The 12,908-nt window shown below is 52.5% G+C and overlaps 1 protein-coding gene across 4 annotated transcripts in view; it reads left to right on the plus strand.

The window, feature by feature from the left end:
• Positions 1–9,544, plus strand: part of PRDM11 (PR/SET domain 11) — a 94,365-nt gene extending 84,821 nt beyond the window's left edge. For all 4 annotated transcript variants that reach the window (XM_043910096.1, XM_043910086.1, XM_043910078.1 and 1 more), the window contains one exon: positions 472–9,544. In XM_043910096.1, coding sequence (XP_043766031.1) covers positions 472–2,636 — 2,165 coding nt within the window. In that variant the 3' untranslated portion in view covers positions 2,637–9,544. The remainder of the gene's footprint in view (positions 1–471) is intronic.
• The last annotated feature ends 3,364 nt before the right edge of the window (positions 9,545–12,908 follow it).

Here is a 12,908-nt window from a genome sequence, read left to right on the forward strand (position 1 = left end):
CTGTGTCTTAACTGCTTTCCGATCCCCAAATCACTTGGGGCCCCAGCTGCCTTCCTTTGAGGGCACATTAGTGGTGAGACAAACGAGTCCCACATTCTCGCCGTCCCGCCGTGCATCCTGGGACGTGCTCTGTTCCCCCACGGACTTGGCTTTCCTAGTTGTCCTCTTCGGTGGATACAGGACATTTAAGTTCCTTGGGCTCATGCTCACGGAGGGTGAGGGCAGACAGCCTGGAGCGCTGGAGCGTGGTGGTGGCCACCGGGGCTAATCCACAAAGAGGATCAGACATGCGTGGATGACAAGGATGCTTACAAGTGAATTCCAGGCTGGAATTCAGTCTGTTTCACAGAATATGACACCTGCCTTCTGGCCCTTATGTCCTTCATTTTGGAAACATCTATGTTTGTTTGTTGTATTTTTTTTTTTTCTTCCCAGCAGATATAACGGGTTCCTTTCCCATTTGTCTTCCAGCCTCAGAAAGCATGGTCTCCGGCCCGGCCATCATGGAGGACGACGACCAGGAGGTCGATTCGGCAGACGAGTCCGTCTCCAACGATATCATGACGGCCACTGACGAGCCCTCCAAGATGTCCTCGGCCACGGGGCGCCGGATCCGGCGCTTCAAGCAGGAGTGGCTGAAGAAGTTCTGGTTCCTGCGGTACTCCCCGACCCTCAACGAGATGTGGTGCCACGTCTGCCGCCAGTACACGGTGCAGTCCTCACGCACCTCCGCCTTCATCATCGGCTCCAAGCAGTTCAAGATCCACACCATCAAGCTGCACAGCCAGAGCAACCTGCACAAGAAGTGCCTGCAGCTCTACAAGCTCCGCATGCACCCCGAGAAGACGGAGGAGATGTGTCGCAACATGACCCTGCTCTTCAACACAGCCTACCACCTGGCCCTGGAGGGCCGGCCCTACCTGGACTTCCGGCCGCTGGCCGAGCTGCTGCGGAAATGCGAGCTCAAGGTGGTGGACCAGTACATGAACGAGGGAGACTGCCAGATCCTCATCCATCACATCGCCCGGGCGCTGCGCGAAGACCTGGTGGAGCGCATCCGCCAGTCGCCGTGCCTCAGCATCATCTTGGACGGGCAGAGCGACGACCTGCTGGCCGACACGGTGGCGGTCTACGTCCAGTACACCAGCAGCGACGGGCCCCCGGCCACGGAGTTCCTGTCCCTGCAGGAGCTGGGCTTCTCCAGCACAGAGAGCTATCTGCAGGCGCTGGACCGGGCCTTTTCCGCCTTGGGCATCCGCTTGCAGGACGACAAGCCCACTGTGGGCTTGGGCATAGATGGGGCCAACGTCACAGCCAGCCTGCGGGCCAGCATGTTCATGACGATCCGCAAGACGCTGCCCTGGCTACTGTGCCTGCCCTTCATGGTGCACCGGCCCCACCTGGAGATCTTGGATGCCATCAGCGGGAAGGAGCTCCCCTGCCTGGAGGAGCTGGAGAACAACCTGAAGCAGCTGCTTAGCTTCTACCGCTATTCGCCACGCCTCATGTGCGAACTGCGGTCCACGGCGTCCACGCTCTGCGAGGAGACCGAGTTCCTGGGGGACATCCGGGCCGTGCGGTGGATCATCGGCGAGCAGAACGTCCTCAACGCCCTCATCAAGGACTACCTGGAGGTGGTCGCCCACCTCAAGGACGTCAGCAGCCAGACCCAGCGGGCGGACGCCTCGGCCATCGCCCTGGCCCTGCTGCAGTTCCTCATGGACTACCAGTCCATCAAGCTCATCTACTTCCTCCTGGACGTGATCGCTGTGCTCTCACGCCTGGCCTACGTCTTCCAGGGCGAATACCTCCTGGTGTCCCAGGTGGACGACAAGATCGAGGAGGCCATCCAGGAGATCAGCCGGCTGGCCGACTCCCCCGGGGAATACCTGCAGGAGTTCGAGGAGAACTTCCGGGAGAGCTTCAACGGGATTGCCATGAAGAACCTCAGGGTGGCTGAAGCCAAGTTCCAGTCCATCCGGGAGAAGATCTGCCAGAAGACCCAAGTGATCCTAGCTCAGAGGTTCGACTCCCGCAGCCGGATCTTCGTGAAGGCCTGCCAGGTGTTTGACCTGGCCGCCTGGCCCCGGAACAGCGACGAGCTCCTGAGCTATGGCAAGGAGGACATGGTTCAGATCTTTGATCACCTGGAGGCCATCCCCACCTTCTCCCGGGATGTCTGCCGGGAAGGGCTGGACCCCCGGGGGAGTCTGCTGATGGAGTGGCGGGAACTCAAGGCTGATTACTATACCAAAAACGGCTTCAAAGACCTGATCGGCCACATTTGCAAGTACAAGCAGCGGTTTCCGCTCTTGAACAAGATCATCCAGGTTCTCAAAGTCCTCCCCACCTCCACGGCTTGCTGCGAGAAAGGCCGAAACGCCCTGCAGCGAGTTCGCAAAAACCACCGCTCCCGCCTGACTCTGGAGCAGCTCAGCGACCTGTTGACCATTGCTGTCAACGGCCCTCCCATCGCCAACTTCGATGCCAAGCGAGCCCTGGACAGCTGGTTCGAGGAGAAGTCTGGCAACAGCTACGCACTGTCGGCCGAGGTCCTCAGCAGGATGTCTGCCCTGGAGCAGAAGCCAGTGCTGCAGACTGTGGACCATGGGTCAGAGTTTTATCCGGATATTTAGGAAGCTGGCATTGCAGAGTTCACTAAGCTGTTGAATATTTTTTTAATCTATACTCATAAGCTTTGATATATTATATAAATATATATTATATTATATATATCTATAAAAACCCACACTGAAAAAGAAATTTTAAAAACCAAGGTGACACGTCCACCAGAAGCTACTGGGAGTTTTCAGATTGGAATAATGTTGGAAACTGACTCTTGTCTACAAAATTTGGCAGCTGTGACACACCCCGTGGGAACTCATTTTCACTCACAGAAGCATGTGCTGGGGCTACGCGGGCTCCCACCTGACTGTCAACCAACTCGCATAAGCTAAAGTGACGGGTCTGTCATCCCCTTTAGGTAGCCCATTCTGTTTATGTTCTCGTTTGGGGGTTGAGGGAGGGGTTTGGGTTTGGGTGTATGTTCTTGCCTTCTTTTTTTTTTTTTTCTTGTTTGGTTTTATGAGCGGGATCTCTTGGCCTCTTGGTTGACACGCTGGTCCGGCAGAATCAGACCTCTGATTTTTGGATAGGGTGAGCTGTGTATCCGGATCAGGGTGTTCGACGTTTTTTCCCCCTCCCACCCGGCTGGAGAGGTGTTCATTCATTCCCGGATGAGCGTTCCTTCACTGTCTCTGAATCAGAAGTGTGGGTCAGACTGTGACACCCGCCAGTCTCCATCTGTGTCACCTCTCCCGCCCCTGGGCTGTTGATTCCCTCCTTCCAGTCCCCTGGATCCTAAACATTTTACCTGTTATACTGAAGGCAAAACTGCCTCACAACGGAGCTTGAGATCCTGGGGAGAAGGGAGGACATGAGCCCTTTGCATTCCTGTTTTTTACCTGGTGTGGGAGACCATAACAGAATTCCATTCAGATCCAGGGAATGTGGGGGAAATCCAGAGCCAAGAAGTCCAGACCCCAGTAGGGCAGCGATCTTTGGCTAAAAACACGGAAAATGAAAAGTACGTATTCAATTTACATGAATTATTTATACTCTGTCTTTATAATCATATAATGTGTTTGGGGGTATATTATTTTTTCCTTTAATAATCGAGAAATGCCTGCTAGAGTTCAGTGGCAGGAGATGTCAATGCAAGTTGTGCCCTGGGTTATGCATAACTCTGATGAGAGTCTCTAGAGATTGGGTCCTTCTTTTGCAATAAGGCTGATGACAAGCCCTGCAGCCTGGCAGGAAGGTAGTGGAAAAGTGGGGAATGCGTCTATGCCTGCGAACGCTTCCTTTTTTGAACAGGGTAGAGATGTCCTCAAAGAAAGGCATAAACAAGAAGTCAGACAGACTCTCAAGGCATCAGCCTACACACACACACACACACACACACACACACACACAGCTGAGATATAAGCTTTAGAAATAGCCACTTGCCTACTCCCTGAGGCAAGTAGTGGTTTCATCTAGAGGAGTCTTGATCAATGCTCTTTTGTTCATTTAATTACCAGTATACCTCGCAAGGGAGTTTTTTTTTAAACAAATGTGCGTGAGCTGTTAAAAACTTCTGTCCGTGTTTCCACATCTGATGTATGCATATCTGATCTGCAGAGGTCCTACATTGTGGATGCAGGTTCTATTTGGGGGAAGGGAGGAAGACCTGCATTGTCTATCGTCTGTCTATATGAGCCACCCCTCTCTTTTGGCAGAGGGTGGGCCAAGGATGGGATGATCTGGCCACAGGCAAGGCCTCGGTGTCCCCAACCTGCTCGGCTCAGACATTAGAAAACTGTGGTGGCTTCCTCCCTTCTTGGTTTATCTTGTCTCTGAGGCCTCATGCCACCGATGAGAGCCGGAGTGGAACTGTCAGCGACACTGAACATGTCACCCCCTCTTCCTTGTCCTGCCAGACCTTCACCCCCCACAGACCCCCTCCCCCCACCCCCATGGTCTTGGTGCTATGATAACTTTAGAATCATTGCTGCTAGTCAATAGCTTTTCATTATATAAATATATTATATATATTATATATTATTTTTGAAACTTTTTTGTTTTCAACAGTGATGTAGCATGTTAAAACAAAACAAAACAAAACCAACTGGTTTTCTCCGACTGTCCCACTGCCAGGCCTCATATGCTGCCTTCTTCAACAAATCAATGCACCCCTGCCTGGTGACATTCACCCCTCCCTCCCCCTCCCCAGCCTCACACGCTTTCCCACCCTCCTCTGAACAAGGAGAGAGTCAGCAGGAACTTGCAAGGAAAGCCCTTTCTCCAGCTTTGAAATTCCCAACCTCATGCATGTCACTTTAAGCTGATGTCTTCTCCCGCCATCCCCCTTGTCCGATCAGGGTCAGTATCTGTGGTCAAGTGCAAAGCACAAGGGTCCACCTTTCCCTCCTCGACTTCCTCTCCACCACGCACCCAATCCACCGGGTCTGCGGGAGAGCTCCCTCTGGACATCACACGGACCAAGATGGGTCAAGATGGGGCAGAGATGACTGGCAAGGTGGGCCTCCATAGGGATCAGAAACAGTAGTCGGGATCCTTTCTTCTAGCCAACAGATGCCTTACGCCTCCCCCTGCCCACCTCTGCGCCTCCCCACCCACTACATCAGGAGACAGGGAGTCATCCCCTAGACCACCACTCATTTGAAAACCAGGAGGAAAGACTCGCTGATGACTGCCTGAGTACTGTGGCAGGGCCACAACTGTTTCCTCTCAGGAGGCCATGGCCGAAAGTAGCTTGAATTTTTATCCAGAGGGGAAAGAATCATTTGGGCCAATGCCAGTGTCTACCTTATTATTTCAGAGGAGCAGGAGCCAGCCACCTGCCTCTGGGCCAGGAGCGTGGATGGCTGCTAGCAGCACTAGACATCGAGCCGTCGCCTGCCCAGCCAGGCTCCAGACCTCTGAGAGGATGGGCTCTCTGGAGATTCCCGAAGTTTGGGAAGGCATCTTGAAAGCTCCAGGTGCTCATGGCAGTCTGAAGGCCACTTTGCCTGGGGACAGGGAGCAATTTGGGTGACACACCACTACAGTTGTTACGGAGTCTTTACCCTCAGAAGTTCCAGTGTTTCTATCCTGTGAATGCTGCGTGCAATTACCCGTCGTTTTCACCCCAGGCATTTCCACTCTCTGCCTCCAAGAAGGACTCCTGGGGTATGGGGACTCTTGGGGTCTGCCCACATGCTTGGGCAATCTAACCTCTCGTCGATGAGTATAAAAAGCTGTGGCCAGGCAATCCTTCCATGCTGATGGACAAGGCAGAGCCCTTAAATTCAACCCCTGGCTTAGGAGAGACAACCATTGACTTAGAAAAAATTATTCGTGTCTCTGGAGTCAAGCTTGTCTTCAGTGGGTTGACCAATTAGTGATTTTCTTTGATTCATGGAGCGGGTGGGAAATGAGATCAGGTTTGTGGCCGATGGTGCCAAGGAGATACATCGCAGAGCTTGGGAGCCAGAAACCCTTGTGATTAAAAATGGTCTGCTTTTTCTCAATGGAGGGAAAAAACAAAAAGACCCGTTGCCATCTTGTATCTGTCTGTGAAATGTGAGGTAGCCCAGCCCTGTCTGCAACTCTTGCCACTTTCCAATTTCCAAGTTTCACCTGTCTGGTTGGGTATGACAGTCTGGGCATCCACAACACCAGCTCTTTTTGTTTGTTTGTTTGTTTCTTCTTGGATGGCCTCTGGGCACATCTAGTGCTGGGCAGAGCCTCATTTCCTCAGCCTCACTGAAAGAGGAGCGGAGGCTCTATCTCCTGGACCCCTGGTTAGTTGCATTCGTTGCTGAGCCCTGAGTCTAGGACAGCTGGAGGTCTCCACCCTTGCCCCTGCCAAGTGTTTCCATGTTGAGTTGTCTTGCTGAGCCTCCTCTCCTTGACTTGCTTATGTTGCCCCTTTGACTTGGAGAAAGGACCTTGTAATTATTTAAGGTGATGTTTAAATTTTTTCCATTTGTTTTGAAGTGTTGCCAAGAGGGAGAAAATAGGCAACAGCGTGTCGAGTGCTGAAAATGATCGCGGAGAGGCTGAAATGGACCAGACTTGGCCCAGCCTGGGCTGTGGGATGGGGGCTATTTTGGTTGTTTACCTGGAGCCTCGTGGGGTCCAGAAAGTGGCTTGGGGGTTGAAACAGAACTTCTCGATTCCTTGCCCTTTGTTTTCTCGCCTGTAGGAACAGGAATTCTGTATCTAGAGCTCGTTGTGGCTTCCGATCTGATTTCCAAGTAGAATTCGTGTTCTTTCTTGGTCTCTACACCCACTTTGGACAAAAGGCTCTGACCCTCATCCCTCCTCGCCCTTTCAAGCAGCAGGCCAGCCTGGGACAGCCAAAGCAGGGAGGCCAGGCCTCCTTAGATGAGAAAGGCATGTTTACAAGGCAAGTGAGTTTGGGACAGTCCCATTTCCGATGCCAGCCTCCGGGGGGGAGGTGGTGCTGGGTCATGGCTTCTAGGCTGGCTTCCTCCTCCAGTCTGGAGGAGGGGGGAAGATTATGTCCAGAGATCCACAAGGGCCCTTCTCCTACTTGGAGGAAGGCCTCTCTCTGCTCTCTGTGGACAAGGTGCTTTAGCTGAGTGTCTGGAGCTGTGATACTTTAAGAAACCTTTGAGGTGATCTTTGTGTGTTAGCCAGAGGGAGAAAAAGTGCCCTTTCGGGAGGAAAAATGGTACGGCCCTCCTCTTTCATCTGGCCCTCCCCACCCCTACCCCATCCCTTCAAGTGGTATCGCCCTGGAAATACCTATGCAATCCAGTCTCCCTAGGAGAGTGCATGGAAGCAGGGGTATGTGCAGTGTATAATACAAATGCTACAGCATATATATTGTATATATGGACATATGCAGTACGTATACACACAGAGTAAGAGATGAAATCACGTCTATATATCTATAAATAATATCCTATATATTTATACATTTCTATGTTTTAAATAGATATAAAAAATAGAGTCTATAGAGAGCTGGGAGAGCAGTGGGAAAGCCTGTCGCTGTGTTGTGAGAAGAGGGAGGACGTGGAGCTTTTGCGGGGGAGCCCGGGGCAGCTGCGCAGGTGGGGTTTGCTGGGAACGGGGCCTCCTGCTGGAGTATTGGAGAGGAGAGTAGCCAGGCCCTGGCCCTGTCTGTGCACTTTTCTCGCCTTTCCCACACGCAGACTTAGTCTGAGGTCGAAAGGAGATCCTCACCCCCTGGGCTCCCTCCAGAAGTGTCCCCTTTGCCCCCCAACAAGCCTCCACTTGGGTGGTCCCTGCTGCCCGGCAGTAGGACGTGGTCTCTGACCCCCTGGGAGAGGGACACTGCACAATTTCCCCCAATACCCTCCCCCTCACAGGAAGGAGCAGCACTGGCGGCAATAGGAAAGGTGCAGATTGGACCAAGACGGGTCCGGGAGAGATGCCGCGCCCCCACCTCCCCACTTTAGATGCTTTTTGCTGCCCACCCCCCACACCCCTGCCCTGGAGGCCAAGCCTCTGAAATACAGCCGTCCTGGCCTCCCTCACCCACTCTTTCATCACCTGCCAGGGCAGCATCGCCAGTCAGCGCTGCCCACCCTCCAGAGGCTTTCCGGCCAGGGCAGGGGGTGGGTATCAGCTAATGGGAAATGGTGAGAGAGACATATCCGCACACTCATAAATTCAGTGGCAACTCCAGTTCAGAAGCGGGGCTTTGGCCCAGTCCACTTTGCACATCTGCTGCTGCTGGCTGCACTCAGGACAGCGCCCCCCACCCCTCTCCTGTGCCCACCGGCGCTGCCGTTAACAGGCAGGTCTAGTTCACGTACACTGTTCTGATTCTGTGACTCGAGGCAGAGGCTGAGCCAGACGCCCCAAGCTCATCCAAGCTCATCCACTTCCGCCGGGGAGGGGGGAGGGCGCCTCCCTCGGCTTGGCCCAGCCCCCCTCCGCTCCTGGATGGCCGGGACGTCTGGGGGCCCGAGGGTCACCGGTGCCCCCGGCTGAATGACGAAGGGCCTATGCAGCCCTGACGGGATCAGAAATCCGTTTCACTTCCAGGTTTCTCTCACGGTTGTTTTACCCCACGGTGGAGGTAGAGGGGGAGGGCCCGACCGGGCCGCAGAGGATGGGAGACAGAGGGCAGCCACACCCTCTGCCCTCTAGGCCGGCCTCTGCCTTTTGGCTCGGCTCCCGTCTCCGAGCCTCCTCTGACCTCCGTCCTACACTTCCATACCATTTACCAACGTACCTCAGTCTCCAGCAGAGCCCCCCCATGCCCGCAGTCTGGGGCGGGGCGGGGTGTCTGTTCTGCCAATGCCCACCTCTTCTCCACTCCACGTCCACCCTGGTCTCCTTGAGCCACCGCTAGCTGCCAACCGGGTCTCCGAACACCCTCCAGTGCCTGGCTCAAGAGAGACCAGGCCCGGCCCGAGCCTTCCTCCCGCGGCGGGAGGTCAGACCCGTGGCCAGAGGATGGGCATCTTCGGGTAGCAATCCCACAATGCACTGTACCTCAGAGAGAGAGCGTCCTCGGGGCGTCAAGGGCGTCGGGCCCTCCGTCCAGAGGAGGACGGCCGGTCACTACACTGCTCCCCAAAAGACAAGGGCCAGGCTGCCCTCGGGGCATCCTCAGTTTCTTCACTTTTGTCTCTCTGGAAGAGCCAGCAGTCTGATTCCGTCTTTTTCAGCCCCGCCGTCTCTCTCCGCCTCTCCACCCCCACGCTGCTGAACCGTTTCATTTCAATCACAGAGGAAAATAAAGTGGGGGTGGGGGGAAATACCTAGGAGTCTATTATCACATACATATTAATATGTTAATACTTTCTTTCTTAAAAAAAAAAAACCCTCGATGTTATTATTTTGCAGACTACGCTTTATAGTACCTGTGTGACGGGACCTAGAACACTGGATACAAATAGAGCTATGTTGGTTTATCATAATATGTACGCAGAAACTTTCCTTTTGTCATATTATCCTTGTAATGTAAGAAGATTGTTAATAAAAGCATTTAAATTTACTCACCGAGGTCGGATCTCTGCCTTCTTGTCTTCCTCCCAGCTCGTGCCCAGGGTGATTCAGAATGAGTCCCACGCTTGGGTATCAGGTGAGATTGCCTGCCTGCTTCCTGGTCAGAAGCAACTGGAAGAGGCCTTCTAAGTCCACTTCCTGCTGTTCTTACTTTTCCGCTATTCGAGGCCACTTCTAGCTGGTAACCTACACACCTCACCCACCCGTCTGGCCAAAAAGAGGTGTCATCAAAACCGTTTAAAATAAATCTCTCGCCCCCACACATATTTACCCCACAAAATTCTCAGCGCTATTGCAGATGAGACAGGCAAGCAGGCAGGCAAAGTCTGCTTCAGTTGTGCCTGACTCTGTGTGACCCTAAGGACTGCCGCAGCCTGCCAAGCGCCTCTGTCCGTGGGATTCTCCAGGCAAGAATACTGGAGTGGGTTGCCATGCCCTCGTGCAGGGGATCTCGGATGAACAGTGTTCTAATTCTCCATCCAACTACTTGCATGATTCTCCACTGACAGACTCTGTCTCCAGGGAGGGTCCTTCCCAGTAGTTTGCTAATGGTGCTGGTACAGGGGTGGGTGAAAAGTGATGTTTTGCCCAAATTGTCTTAGAAAGAAGATGGGCATACATTGGAGAAAAATGTATAAAAGTGGTTGCAGGGTTTCCTCCCAGGCACTGAGCCCTCCTGTCAGCTCCTGCCCGCCCCAGCCCAGCTTCCAGTCATGGGCAGTCCCTCTCCTCCTTCCGGACCTCTGCCTGCTCAGTGCCTGCCCTCGTTCCCCCAGCCTGTCTCTCTCCCAGCCCCTCAGTCACTCAGAGCTTCCTGTCGTGAAGGCCATTCCACGGTTTTCTCAGAATGTTCAGTTCTCTTCATTTCCCAGGGCAGAGGGTGGAGGGGCAGAGAGAGCAAAGGGGTGCAGCTGTCCACGCCTAACCAGCCCAGGTGAACTGGGGTTGGCCCCGCCCCACTGCTGGCCATTGGATTTGACCTACATTTGCAGCTGGGAGGCAAGGGAAAGATAAATCTTCCCTTGGCCATGAGCTAGGTCTCCCCAAAGCAAGGCTTGGAGAATGTGGCAAGGGGGGAGGTCCAGTCCACTTCCTCTCCTCCCTCTCCACAGCTGCCCCCAGCTTCCCTTTCCAAGGTTCAAAAGACAAGTTGAGCTCACCCCAGAGAGAAGACTTAGGGAGCTGGCCTGAAGACCCATTGCTATGTGACACTTTCTACAGTGACCCTTTGAAAACACAGATCCAGTTGTGGCAAATAGATGGGGAAACAGTGGAAAAAGTGTCAGACATTATTTTGGGGGGGGGGTCCAAAATCACTGCAAATGGTGATTGCAGCCATGAAATTAAAAGACATTTACTCCTTGGAAGGAAAGTTATGACCAACCTAGACAGCATATTAAAAAGCAGAGACATTACTTTGTCAACAAAGTCCTGTCTAGTCAAGGCTATGGTTTTTCCAGTGGTCATGTATGGATGTGAGAGTTGGACTATAAAGAAAGCTGCTGCTGCTGATGCTAAATCGCTTCAGTCGTGTCTGACTCTATGCAACCCCATAGACGGCAGCCCACCAGGCTCCCCCATCCCTGGCTGAGCGCAGAAGAATTGATGCTTTGGAACTGTGGTGTTAGAGAAGACTCTTGAGAGTCCCTTGGACTGCAAGTAGATCCAATCAGTTCATCCTAAAGGAAATCAGTCCTGGGTGTTCTTTGGAAGGACTGAGGCTGAAGCTGAAACTCCAATATTTTGGCCACCTGATGCGAAGAGCTGACTCATTTGAAAAGACCCTGATGGTGGGAAAGATTGAAGGCAGGAGGAGAAGGGGATGACAGAGGATGAGATGGTTAGATGGCATCACTGACTCGATCGACATGAGTTTGAGCAAGCTCTGGGAGTTGGTTATGGACAGGGAAACCTGGCATGCTGCAGTCCATAGGGTCACAAAGAGTTGGACACGACTGAAGCGACTTAGCAGCAGCAGCAGAGCAACTGAACTGAATTGAATCCGTGTTTACTGAAGGGATGAACGAATGAGTGTAAATTTCACTCGCCTGATGAAAGTGCAATCCCAGCAATGCTATGTTGGTCACAGTAGAGACCTCAGATGCTTCCACTTTGCCTGCCTCTGTCTCAGTTTCCTCACTTGACTAGGGGACCCCTGCACCTGACCCTTGGCAACATATGGCCCAGACCCAGCCCTTTCTCTACAAAGCTGAGGTGGCGCCCGAGGTGCTCACTTGCACCCAACTTGCGCTTGTCCTTTGGATAATGTCCCACCCCCCTCAGGCAGGTGCTCCCAGGTTTTCTTAGGGAAGAGAATTTTTCCAGTTCCTTCCAGTATGGCAATTGTCTGAGTTCATGGTTTCAGATAGCATTTTTAAACGACTGCCTATGCATCTTGCTACCTTTCCAATAAAGACTCTGGTCACTGGCTCTAAACCACAGCCTGGACTTCAGGGTTAGAGCAGTGTTGTTGCTCAGTTGCTAAGTCATGTCTGATTCTTTGTGACCCCTTGGACTGTAGCACGCCAGGCTTCCCTGTCCTTTGCAGTCTCCCAGAGTTTGTTCAAATTCATTTCCATTGAATCAGTGATGCTACCCAACAATCTTATCCTCTGTCGCCCCCTTCTCTTCTTGCCCTCAATCTTTCCCAGCATCAAGGTCTTTTCCAATGAGCTAGCTCTTTGCATCAGATGGCCAAAGGATTGAAACTTCAACTTTCAGCATTAGTCCTTCCAATAAATATTCAGGGTTGATTTCCTTTAGGATTGACTGGTTTGATCTCCTTGCAGTCCAAGGGACTCTCAAGAGTCATCAACACCAGAATTCAAAAGCTGCAGTTCTTTAGCCCTCAGCCTTCATTATGGTCCAACTGTCACATCCATACCTGACTACAGAAAAAACTATAGCTTTGACTATATGGAACTTTGTTGGCAAAGTGATGTCTCTGCTTTTTAATATGCTGTCTGGGATTGTCATAGATTTGAGCAGTACCAACTTCAAAGTTCCCCCTCTACCTCTTACAAGCTGCGAGACCTAGGACAAGTCACTTATCTGAGTCTGCATCTTCTGGGCTCAGCACAGAGCAGAGACTTACAACACAATGACCCGGGTCATTATCATCATTACTGTTACCTCTCACATCAGGTTGAAGTAGATGCTAGGAAGCCTAGGTTTCCTTTTTTTCACCTAGAATTCCAGGGCCTCGCGTGGGTGAGGGATTGCCTGCTACTTTTTAATACAGAGCCACCAATACCTTTCTCACAACTAGAGTGGCAACCTCTGCCTCAACCCTTTTCCTTCTCATCTGGAGAGAGAGCTTCAGGGCACCCTCTTCTGGTCGACAGCTCAATTCA

The sequence above is a fragment of the Cervus elaphus genome, chromosome 1 (assembly GCF_910594005.1).
Source record: "Cervus elaphus chromosome 1, mCerEla1.1, whole genome shotgun sequence".
Lineage (NCBI taxonomy): Eukaryota > Metazoa > Chordata > Mammalia > Artiodactyla > Cervidae > Cervus > Cervus elaphus.